Source organism: Thermobia domestica, chromosome 1 (genome assembly GCF_964235325.1).
Source record: "Thermobia domestica chromosome 1, izTheDome1.hap1.1, whole genome shotgun sequence".
Taxonomy (NCBI): Eukaryota; Metazoa; Arthropoda; class Insecta; order Zygentoma; family Lepismatidae; genus Thermobia; species Thermobia domestica.
In genome coordinates this window covers 325,249,473-325,262,393 of record NC_137454.1, presented here as the reverse complement: position 1 = coordinate 325,262,393, position 12,921 = coordinate 325,249,473, and the positions used below count along the sequence as shown (strand labels likewise).

At 35.6% G+C, this 12,921-nt stretch overlaps 1 protein-coding gene across 5 annotated transcripts in view; it reads right to left on the bottom strand.

Moving 5' to 3' along the window:
* LOC145663036 (transmembrane protein 39A) overlaps positions 1-12,921 on the bottom strand; it is a 105,871-nt gene that overhangs the window by 3,766 nt on the left and 89,184 nt on the right. For all 5 annotated transcript variants that reach the window (XM_081729180.1, XM_081729215.1, XM_081729190.1 and 2 more), the window contains exons 9-10: positions 12,486-12,572; positions 1,042-1,162 (exon numbers count right to left, since the gene is read on the bottom strand). In XM_081729180.1, coding sequence (XP_081585306.1) covers positions 1,042-1,162; positions 12,486-12,572 — 208 coding nt within the window. The remainder of the gene's footprint in view (positions 1-1,041; positions 1,163-12,485; positions 12,573-12,921) is intronic.

Genomic DNA, 12,921 nt, shown 5'->3' with positions numbered 1-12,921 from the left:
CGAGTAAGCGTAGTGAGGAGGGGGTGGGGGAGCTTGATCACTAGCTGCCCATGTGAGCATCACGCATTTGCCGTGGAAACACTTTTTGAGAGCGGTAATTCTTGCCGTTACCTGTTAATGCTGGAATAGAAAGAAAGAAAGAAAGAAAAAAAAAAAAAAAACTGCAACCGAATGTGGTTCCAGCAACATGGGCAACTGTTCACACAGCAAGCATTGTGATTAATTTTTAAGGATAAGGTTCCCTGGCCGCCTAATTTTCCTGTCTACACTACAGCGAAATAAAATTACCGCTAATTTTAGAGTTTTTCTGTAATATCTTCAAAACAAGTACAAATATTCGAAAAACAGAAACGTAGTGAACTAGACAATACGATTTTGTATGTGGTACTTTGAGCACAATTCACCTATCTGTTTTTGGTATGCCGCTATTTACAGAACCCGCAAAAAATGCTAAATCTATCTACAGTTGCAAATCGAAAGCAGATGGATGACTTGTGATAACGGTATCACGTGCAAAATCGTATTGTCTAGTTTACTACGTTTCTGTTTTTCGAATATTTTTTATTTGTTCTGAAGATATTACAGAAAAGCTTTAAAATTAGCGGTAGTTTAATTTCGCTGTAGTGAACACCCTTAATGGTAACACTGCTTGCCCGCCCGTTCTCCAGACTCCCGTGTCCGTGGTAACAAACCACGCACTTAAAGGAACTATATGAAAGGTAATCGCTGCCATACCAAAACATATGTTGAGCGTGTTTTCCACAGCTTCGACAGGAAACCTCAAGTGTGTTCGACAAGAAATTTACACAACTTGGATTGTCATCTTTAAAACCTAATTTTTTTTTCAAGATTATTTTAAATTTTAAATGCCTGTTAAACAGCATATATACCTCGATATATTGAATAAACATGTATATATGTCGTGAAATAAGTGCATTATTTTAAATTACAAACCATCAAATCTTTTTGCCACACCTGATCCTAAACTTATAAAATCCGTCGAACTCTTGTCAAAATGAACACAATACATACGAAACTTACGTAAAATCTTGCGTGTGTAGGACTTCCAGGTTCTGCAGCATTTGAAATACCTTCAGCCTTATATAACTCTTTCATGTGTTTCACAAGGGCACCTTGGTGCCACAATGTTGCATCTGCCCATCTGAAAGAAGTACAAGATAATAGTTTGATAATTTTAAAATGTGACATAACTGAGCTCTTATTGAACTAGAATAGTGTAATATAATGCACATGCTTGAGTAATAATACTTGAAAGGTAAAAATCCACTGCATTTATTTTATTCTTCAAATACGATTGTTGTCAAAATCAAATCTGCCTCTTTTATTGTGTAATTTTCAAGTAAAAAATCTCTCTATTTTCCTATTTAGATAGATAAAACTAGAGATGCAAAAAATCCCGCTTTTTTGAATCGATGTTTTTTTTCACATAAAAAGCCGGCTTTTTTGGGAAAAAAACGAGAATTTTGGAAATTTTGGCTTTTTTCATTTTCATGATTTTTCTATCCAAATAGCTTTCTTATAGTATATTCTATAGTTAGAAAAGAATTCCATGACCTAAATGCGATATTTAGCTCTGTAATTCACCATCAAGATGGATGGAGCACATGTTTTACGAATTAAAGCTAAGATGAAGAATGTAGTATTTGAGGGCAATTTTACAGGCTATTTAACTTTATTTTAACTTTTGAGTTATAGGCATTTTTTTCTTCTCTAGATCATTTTAGTTTGTCATCCGCGTTTCATTTCTAAGAGCTTACTACTCTAGCTTCCAGCACAAAAGTTAAACTTACGTTTTTCTATATATCCGTCAAAGCATACATTTTTCAATATCTCCGTCAAACCGTACTTCCATATTTCTGTTATACTGTAGTTGTGCAATGATTTCGCAATAATTTTCCGGATACAACCTTGAATACCAATTTATACAAATAATCAGTAGCGGATTTAGAAAAGTACTTTGGGAGGGGTTTCTCTGATTGTTTCGTTTTCTAAAAAGTCCTAATTTTATTTGGGAGGTGCTTGAAGTTTATGAGTACGGGCATAACTAATATTTCGTTTCGTTTATATGTTTAGAATAATTTTCCGGATACAACCTTGAAAATTATTTTATACTGAGAATCAGTGGCGAATTTAGAAAAGTATTTTGGGAGGGGTTTTCTTACTACTAATGTTTAGTTTTTCGTGATTTTTATTTGACGGGAGCTTAAAGTTTATGAGTAAAGGCATAACTAATAGATATATCGTTCGTTTTAGACATTCCGCAACCTTGGGGAACAGGCTTCAGTCCGGAAGACCGGCCCCCTAACCTTCGCAAAACCGTCACTGCTGGTAATTAGTAATAATAACGATTTAAAAACAATAAGAAAGGAAGTCGGCCAACTCCTACACTCCTAGTCGGCCAGTACACGCACTATTTCTACATTCACAGATGGAATGAAGGAAAGCTTTGTCAGAATTGTCGAATGCTGGGTTGAATCCCGGACTTCCCGATAGAAGCGCAAAAGCCAACCACTCAGTCATGTTTGTTGTGCAGTTGTATTTACAACCCTACTTAAATATATTCCGTAGCCCTTTTTTTTGGGGGGGGGGGGGGTTCCGTAATATGTTGAATCCCTCTTGTTAAAAATTCAGAAAACTTGAGGACTGGGTAAACCGTGATGGTGGTCAAGGGCGCCCATGTTGTGGTTTCCAAGGGGGGGGGGAAGTATAAGCGACGTTTCAAAAATAGTTTCAAATTGTGCTGTAACTAATGTAAAAATTCTATTGGATTTTCTATATTCTGAAGTACATTTTCCTCTAGGGGGCAAGCGCCCCCTTGCTCCCCTGATGGGCGCCTTTGATGGCGGTTATAAAAAAAACTTAACTGTAGAATTTCAAGAATATACAGAACCAAAAGTTCCAGATGTGCAGTCTTTAATTGTATCATATAAATTTAAGTATTTCTCTTATGTTTTATTTTAATTTTATTTTGTTTCAAAAAGAGGGTATGGAATATTTTGAAGTAAAAATACTACATACAATTTTGCTAGTTATTTGTATATTATTTTAAAAGAAGTTTTTACTTTTAGGGTTGGCTCGTTTACACCAGCTTTTTTAAAAAAAAAAATAACTGGTTTAAACCAAAACAAAATAATAATAAAACCAAAAATGCGAATCGTGTGAACTTCATGGTGACGTTTCCACATGTCAAACCATCTGCATTAGTCTTATTTCCTTTTCACCTTTTAATCAAGGTGTCCCATGTTCAATTCTCGGTCGAACCACAACCCTACTTTCATGTGTAAACCAAGTAGCGGTTCGGATGTCACTTTAAGCGAAAGTCTTCTCATTGATAACCTCGGTATTACGTAAGGATGTTAAGCCTAAACATACGAAACGAAACCAAATTATATATTTCTGCATGCCTGTTGTTTTATAAAGAAGCCAAGGTTGCTTAAATATATTGATTGAAATTGATAAAATTTATCGATTGCCTACGTAGCTTCCAACATTAGCTTGGATTGGACTTTCAATGATATCTACATACTAAATTTGTAATTTAATACCTCAATTTAGCGTACTGATTATAATACGTTGACCTTTAAATGTTACATGGAAAGCAATAACAGGATTTTCCCGTTATTGTTTTACATTTAAAATAATGACGGGATTTTCCCGATGGTTAGGGCGGGAGTTTCTCAATTTAAGAAATTTGCTGACCGGACTTCTTTAAGCTTATGGGACCTCTTCCAGCATAACCCCGTTGTTGCATAATGACACCAAGGCGAAACAAGCTTATTTCTGTGAATATGTAATATAAATACATAAAGCAAAATATCTAAATTAAATAACCTGGTTTAAATTCCAAAAAAGCCGGGTTTAAACTGCCCCCAAAAAACAGGTTCTTGGCATTTTCAGAATCAACCATGATTCCTGCCAACTTTGCTTGCTTTTGTATATAGAAGGTTAATTTTTTTTATTATATACATTGGTTAATCCTTTGGAATTCATAATGTAAAAATGTTGAAGTAAAATTGTTTAAAATATCTTTTCGAAATTCATGATTTATTTTCGAGTTTTTATATTATTATCGGCATCAACCACTAATTAAATGACTTTTTGTGTTATAGAGAAGCGAAACAAAGTCTGCTTTATCAATTTAAAGCAGAAGTTTGAAAAAAGCTCAAAATTTCCCAAGCAAAAAAGCGAAGCAGAAAAAACCCGAGTTTTTTTTTCGAAAAAAGCCGGTTTTTTCCCGAGCCCTTGCATCTCTAGATAAAACTGTGAATAAAGTACCGTAATTGCGGGCTACTTGGACCCTTAAGGGGCTACTTGGACCCATACCAAAAACTCGTTTAAAGTCCCATATGCAATGCAACAATGAGTGAGTTCAGAGTTAGATCCGTTAGATGGGATCATAATGCAGGCGTACACACATTGAAACTAGTTCTGTGGTAGGCTACGATTGAGCAGCATTGGTGAGAAAGGTCGTTGACGAAAAGAGTGTATTTATTGAGCGCCAAACTTTCATGTGTGGACACTACTTGCAAGGAAGTGGAACCAATGCTAAGTAAACACATAAGTAGCTACATATAGGTTAATGAAACTGACATGGTAAACTTTCTTATATACAATAAGATGTGTGCGTAATTAGATTATACAGTATATGAAGTGTGTACATATGACCTGGAAAACATGGATATTTTGTCCCTCATCTTTTGTTATCTTTATCCCACCCCATCCTTTGTTATCTTTATCAATGAAAAATAAAGGTCTGTTGTCACGTGTCACACAAGTAAGGACTATTTATTGTTTCCTTAAGGATACCGGTACAAAATGGTACATCAATATAAAAGATTGCCTGCAGGTCGAAAATATGCTGATTTTTCATAACAGCTTGAAGAATGTTTACCAGCAATTCAGTCGGGGAAAATGTCGCGAAAAGAAACAGAAGCTCACTTCAAGATAAGTCGTTCCACCATAGAAAGAAAATTAAAGAATAGGTCAAGGCAGAATCCGGGCCATCTGAAAGTGTTCACTGAAGAAGAAGAATTAGCCTTCGCTAGTCATCTTGATAAAGTTTGTGATTTCGGATTCCTCGTTAATTAACTTGATTTCAGATTTATTGTGAAGTCCTATTTTGCCATGCATGGGAGAACTGCATCATTATATTTGATAGTACCTCTTAACATGTTCTCTTTGTGGTTTGCAGTAAATAAAAAGTGTTGTTCTTGGAACACCTACGTCCTACTTAGTCTCAGAGCAGATTTCAATGGTTTTCTGTAGGAAAATATGGGGGTGGGTTCAAGTAGCCCGAACGCGAGTCTTACTTGGACACATTTTTTACAATAATAGCCTGTGCTTTGTTTTCAATATATGTAACTAAAACTGTCCTCAATATATGCAATAAAGCCTGTAGTTCCACTTAATATGGGTTATGACAATAACTTTCGAGTTTTCGTGGATGAAAATAGGCCGAAAGAACGAATTTGTTGCAAAATTGGGTCCAAGTAGCCCGCATCTACGACGGTACTACAGTGGAAATAATATTAAACCGTGTTACAATTTAGGCATTATAATAATAAGGGGAGGCAAAAAGATACATTCATGTATTTTAAAACCACTAAGGGAATAAGTCAATGGCGCTGCATATGCTAGAATATAGAATCATCACAGTTTCCATCTTCGATTCCGGTTCACAATTTTATTTTATTTGAACACAACAGGAATACATCTAATGACAGTGTTCAGTTAAGTCCTCTAACATTACTGTTACAGAATTAATGATATGATAATAGTCAACAAGGAAGACTAACTATGTGATTGACTTATTTCAACATAAAAAAAGAAACTGATCTATAAAAAGTCATTACATTTTTTAAATTAGTTAATTTATTTACTATAATTTTTAACTACTACTAACTCTTCATTTATGCATTATTTCCCTCTGATAAATACGACATTCTATGTGAACAGAATATATCGACATTTGATTTTGCCGAAATTGCATTGTTATATAAAGTACGGTACACATTCTTCTAACGAGTGATATTTCCAATGCTTTTGCGCGATATTTCGTTAGATGAAAAGTTACCAGACGAGAACAGGTTCTATTGTTGGGGATGAGAAAGTAATTTCTGACAGCAGATTCTGTAGATGCAACAAAGTATGAATTTATATAGGAAACATACAAGTCAGTTCTCGTTTCAAACGACCCTTGTGTCTTGTGAAACGACTCTTGTCTTGTGTGTGATGGAATTTTGTTTGGTCCAGGGGAGGTTCTATGCTTAAGTTGTTTTATAGCATTTTCAGTGTCATGAAGTTCGATATAATCGATTGAAAATTGATCGAAAATGCTGCCGCTGACATGGTCAGATACAGATTTTAGGTTGTACTCAGATTTGTTACATGAGACGTGAATGTGCTGCATGAACGCATTCCGCCACACCCAGTTCATCTTGCAATTTTCTATCATAAATCAGGATATTGCATTCTGTCCGTTTTTCACTCGTTACGTAAGCCCAGAATTTAGAATCAGTTAGAATGCTAATTCACAGTTGCGAACATAATCTTTGTGCGCAACAGAAATTTCCCTCTTTGATATAGTCCGAACATCTTTCAATTTATTTAAATGGTAACTAAATGCCTTGCCAACATATTTTCCTGTGATATTGTTTACTTTAATTATAATGAAGGTTTGTTTTCCTATGCGGTACACATTTATCAAAATAAAATGAAATGAAATCTCTGAAGTTTTACGTCCTACGGTTATATCGGTTAGGCTAAAGGAGACTGTAATAATGAGAAATGAATGAAATGGTGGAATGAAGAGTGGGAGGAAACGGGAGACACCGAGAAAACTCTCAAGCACGGTGTTTGTCCATCACAAAGTCCACATGGCGCGAGCTGGGATCGAACCAGGGATCGGAGGTGAACACTCTACTACTCAGTCACCGCGTCCCCACATTTATCAAGAATAGTGTACATTATTTTATAAAAAATGTCCTTAGCACCTTCAACGCTAGAGTTATTAATTACAGTTGGCCAGTCGGCTGCAGACATTTCGTGATATAACTGTACAAAATTTCCTTTAAAGGAATTACAAGTTAATGAACAGGATTATACTAATCTTCAGGAACTACTGGCTGCGATTCATGCATCACTTTAATGTGTTACTATTCTTTACGACAAGGTCTAAGATTTTGTTACAATTTGTTTCTAACAATATTAAGTGACTTTAGATTATACAAACTTAGGAAGTTATGTAACTCATGTCACACACTTGTAGAGGTAAGAAAGTCAAAGTCAGTCCCGAATACTTGAGAAAGGCTTCAATCACTTCTCAGAAGAATGCTACTTTCTGGCTCTACTGTTTTGTACAGATAGTAAAAAGATACTAGTGGGTGGTGGAAAATACACAATACGTACAAAAATAGGTACAAAACTCTTTATAGTAATTTTTATGAAAATGGAATAGAAATTAGCAGTATCTGGTGGGGAGAATGTTTTTACCTTAAAATCATTCTTTGTTGCTGATTATATCCAATGAATGTTAAATTTTTGTCAGATAGTACAACTATGTATCTATTATCGAATAAATTCACTGTTCGTATGATTATCTGTTACCCATGTTTCAATTATACTAATTATTTGATAATCATTGTTCAGAACATTTTCAAAGAAAGTATTTAGTTTAGTTATCAGTCCACATGAGTTTTAGTAATATATCTATTAAAATGAACTTGTTTAAGTCCAAAGGTATTGCACTTGGAAATAATGTCTCATGGGTTTACTGTATTAGATTCTGCCTCTGAGCATTTTTCTCAAGAGCCAGCAATGGCTGACTCTTTTTCACGTCGCATTATTTTTAGCGTTGAGACAGGTGAGTTACGCTGACTTCTGAGGACCCCTTAATTCCGCCGATGAATGGCAGGTACCTGCGGGGATTCAGGTGGATGATGACTGAAGATGTTCTGTCCAGAAGCAGCAGTTCCATTCCCATCTGAAGTTTTGCAGTTCACTCCCTTCCTCTGTTCTTTTTCGAATAATCCTGAGGAAGCATGGTGGCTCAGTGGTAGAGTGCTTACCTCTGGTGTGTGGAGTGGCTGGTTCGATCTCGAATCTTTTTCTTCCCAAACTGCGGTATCTCTGTATTTCATAGTCTGCTAAATCCAATTGAAAACGATCCCGTAACAACTCTGCGCATTCTATTTTCGGTATCCCTCTAACTTTCACTAGCTTCCTCTTCAACACCGTTTAAAAAAAAAAGTCTATGACTAAAATTTCAAAGTCGTCAATTTTACTAATTAGAATGAGTTGCATTGTTGGAGACCATTTAAATAACTTTTTACCCGATCAAGTTCACTTTCCACCATATATATATATATATATATATCGCACCTCGTTCTTTCACCCTCGAGGTCGCACCCATTTCCAGTATATCGTTCTTTCGTGAGCTGACGTCCAGGATTTTGCTCTGCACCTCCGGTTATTAACAATGTCATTACTACTATACCATAAATGAATAGCACGTTTGAGTTTGAATTAGTATGTGAAAATCCTCTTTCCTGCCATACAACCAAATAACCCTATCGTATATCTCCAGGTGCTTAAAGAGAGACCCTTATTTCGTGCCGGAGTTCACTTCGGAGGAAAAAATGTATGTCCGCATAAACGCCTCTGAGCACTTGTCGTAATGAGGAGTCGTGTGATACTTTGCTTTCAGGTAGCTTTTCACCACAAAGAAATCTGCAGTTATTTCCGAGTTAACTTATTTATGTAAGAATACCTGTAAAAGATAGGAAATGCAACAGTTTAGTGCTCGGTTGTTCTATCTTTCAGGTGACCCAGTACGACATTGTCACTGCACGAATGCATTGGAGCTGTATAAAGTGCCAGTTCCATCACCCGAATAACTGCAGCGAAGCTCACCAAACTGTCCCCAGCAAGACAATAAATCATACAGTACCACATATAAGGTACTGGAGACATTTCGAAAATAGGTTCTATGTTGGACTGGCCACACAATCGATGTCCGAAAACAGCCATTGACGAGGAAACTGCAACGGGCACATGTGGCATTATTTACGAAGCTCAAGAACACAGTAAGAGCCAGTTATCAAGGAAGACTAGTGTCACTCAATGTCAATTTACGGTTTATGTATACCACCAAATGATACCTACATGGGATTCAGTGCCGGGTACACTTCGTCCAATGCATTCTAAAAAAGTGCAACAGGAAACAACAGTACTGCCAAAAAGTTTGGTTTACTAACGAAGCTAATTTTTATACACAGAGAGTGATATATAAACAAAACTGCTACTGTTGAACTAAACTTTAGTAAAGGCATGGACGAGAAGTGGTGGTGGGGACACACGAATTGGATGATGACCAGTATATTGACATCTTACATAAGTGTATCCCTCTTTATTGAATCCTGAGAGTGAATTTCCCAATCTTTTCCAGCATAATAATGCGCCTCCATTCTACTATATAGGTCCGATACTCGTTTTTTGGTAAGCAGTTTATGGACCACCGCCACACCATTACAGTTATGTAATAGTAGTAGTAGTAGTAGTAGTATAGTGAAATCTAATAAATCAAGAAACATTATCACTTCTTGATTGCTGTTATCTTTGAGGAGAATTTTGTCAGCTAAACTTAAAAACAAATAAATAATAAGCTTGATGCCGCTGTTTCATTTCTAGTTGGAGTGCAGAATTTTCGGCACGGATATTGCATCGCGAGTCAACTGGAAAATTAACTGAACTACAATAAAATGACGAATTTCAAACTTGAAAACAAATAATGACAATGACAACAGTTAATAATTATACTTCAGTCAGTACAATCCGTTTAGCAGCACCATGGAAGTTAGTTTTTTGAGCAAAGAAGAGATGGAGCATATTAGGGCTTCTTGACATTACACAGAATGAACATACTCAGTTTTAAGTGATAATCTTTCATAACTTTAAATCGTATTATCGATAAACTTACTACACCGCAGAAAATTTATTTTCCATAATTACTATGGATTATTAGGATCAGTGGCGTATTTAGGGGGTGGCTATCGGGCTCAACCCCCGAAATAAATTTGTTAGTTTTTCGCATTCCATGTACAGTCCGCAGCAAAAAACCTGCAACACGAGCATGTAAGTTTATTGTGAAACTACGCCTAACAGCGCAGGGAATCAACATAACGTCTAAGTGGCACGAATCACGCCAGGAGAAACCTCAGCGTCCTCCCCTGCACACTTATTTTGGAGCAAAAGACTTCGTCGTTTCACAATAAACTTACATGCTCATGTTGCAGGTTTTTTGCTGCGGACTGTACAATAATCCTTCTTAGTATTTCTAAGAATTTCACTGACTTTCCATTTTCTTATGCTCTTTGTGCAGAAATAATACTGTATTTGTTAAATTTCATTCCATGTAAGAACTGCGTTCTTTTTTCTTTCTTTCGTCTATTCAATTCTTCTGTTTCTTCTTCTTAGTTGTTATTTTCTTTCATTTCTCCTATCAGGGCTCATAGTGGTCTGGTCTCTTGTAAATAGTTGAAAAGTGACCAAAATCTCATTAATGCCCCTTTTTTCCTTTGTCAATTTATCCATCACCTCTTTCTTTATTTGTTGTTTTGTTTCATCTTTTCTTCTTTTTGAGCTTCCTCCTCTCTCAGTTTATCTAAGTATGCGTTGTACTTACGTTAAGCAGACTTAGCAGATGTAAGAAGCTCCTGAGTAAGTGGAACCAGTTCTGGCCTATTTCCAAATTTCTTCATCCCAGACATTATATTTCACTTAGCATTGAGAGTTCTCAAAGCCATGAAATATTCAAATTCATCACCTACTCTCAAGAAGAACATATAAGAAGCATAACACAAGACGAACATGATGAACCATACAAACACACACACACAACGTTGAGCGGAGCGTTAACTATTACGAGAGAAAACTAAAAGACTATTATGATAGAAGAAAGAATAGACACAGAAGGGTTCTCATCAACCCCACCTTGAGAGCTTAAGCATCCACCAACCATCCACTGTGCTTTAGAAAGAATAAATGCTGAAGTGAGAATAAAGCTGACTGTTTCACATGTTGCAGGAAGTACTGAAGCTTTCAGAAAAGTAATGAGTAACAAGTTTCTGCCTTTTTCCATTTATTTTTATAATATTTTTCTTAGAAAACTGCCAATGCAAAACATAGATAACACGAAAAAGTCACTATAGCTCCCAAAAAAGTAACTTTTAGTGACAAATTTGAAAGAAAAAAAAAAAAGTAGCTTTTAGTGACCACCTTGAAAAAAAGTCACTTTTAGTTTAAAAAGTGACCCGCTATGAGCCCTGTCCTATCATACTTTCGACCATTGCTAGTTGTGATTGAAGTCGTTCGTCGTCAACAACACCAAAACTAAGAGGAGCTGATAAGCGAAACTGGTGTTCCACACCAACTTGCGCGGATATCAACATAACGGGACTTTAATTATTATAGCAAAGGAATATTTACATCGTTTAGTTATAAAGAAAGGTAAATGTTTGAATTAAAGAAAATCAACAGGGGGAAACAAGTAGCCCAGGAAATCAGGTAGGCCAAGAGATGCTTCCTTTTTCTTCTATGAATAGAACAAAAGGTTAGATTCACAGCTAAATGTTTGTGGTATCACATCGTATAACATTCACCAGTTTGCAGTTCTGGCCATTAAAACTGCAATCAGTATATTTCCGCTTCAACTTATCTCAACATTTTCTTCCAGGTAAAAATGTAAACAGATAGAACCGAATATTTCCATTTTTTCTAAAATGAATTAAGTTAAGTTGAAATGAGATTACAAGTATTCAACGTGTGTTCGCAGGAGCGTCATTTCAGATTTGCCTTGGGGGTTAGAGCCTCCACTGACATGCGAGTTTCACGTTTTTTCCAAGTATATTAGTACACAATCGATTAAAATATATTTAATTCTAAAACTCCTGCTTCCCCGTGTTGTGCATAGCCCTCCCCGAAACAAAATCCTAAATACGCCACTGATCAGGATCAAAAATTTTGCATAAACTGTCTTTTGGTAATTTTCCTCAGGCTCAATCGAAGTAAAAGAGGTAAGTAAAAAAGTAAGTAAGTTTGAGACGGTTGTTTTATGTCAGTAATGAGACAGTAATCAAAAATTGTGACACAATATTGAAACACTAGTTCTATATGTAGGTTTCGTCATCATAGCTTTTTTCGTTAAAAAAATCTTTTATAATCCACCGACATAAATCAAGACCTGCTACAAATCTTCTGCTTGTTTCCCTTTAATTTCTTTTCTGAGCCTAAAGAAAGGTGCAATAAAACTAAACTAATATAGCAATACAGTTGAATTAAAACACTATTTTGAGTTTAAATAACTGAATCGATTATTCATTATATTTTACACACTTTCGGGCTATTTTTCAAGTTCTGTCAGTGGAAGTACGTCTTAACATACTGTTTTATGTATATAATGTACTTACGACTGAGATGGAATGTGTGGCGTTCTCCCTTCAACTCTTGCCCATCGACCTAAGTGAAGAGCTGCTCGGTGAAGTACATCACAGTATCTAAAAATAAATAAATAAAAAGATGATAAATAATACCAATGCTAATCCTTATTCAGTTACTTCTTCATTTACTAACACTAATAATATTAATGTTTATCGTAGGTAGAAGTAAGAACTAGAAGATTATTGAATGCAGTTCAATTCTTCATATACATGCAGATTTATGGGGAAAAACCTTTCCAGTAAAGTAAATTATTATTGATCCATTACTAGGTTTATTTGTAGAATACCTACCAATATAAAATTTTGTTACTACAGAAAAATGTCTATTTGCCTTTAATAACAATATGTGCTTACTAGATCTTTTTAAAGGTCTGGGACAGTAAACAGGTAATGATAAATACGCTAG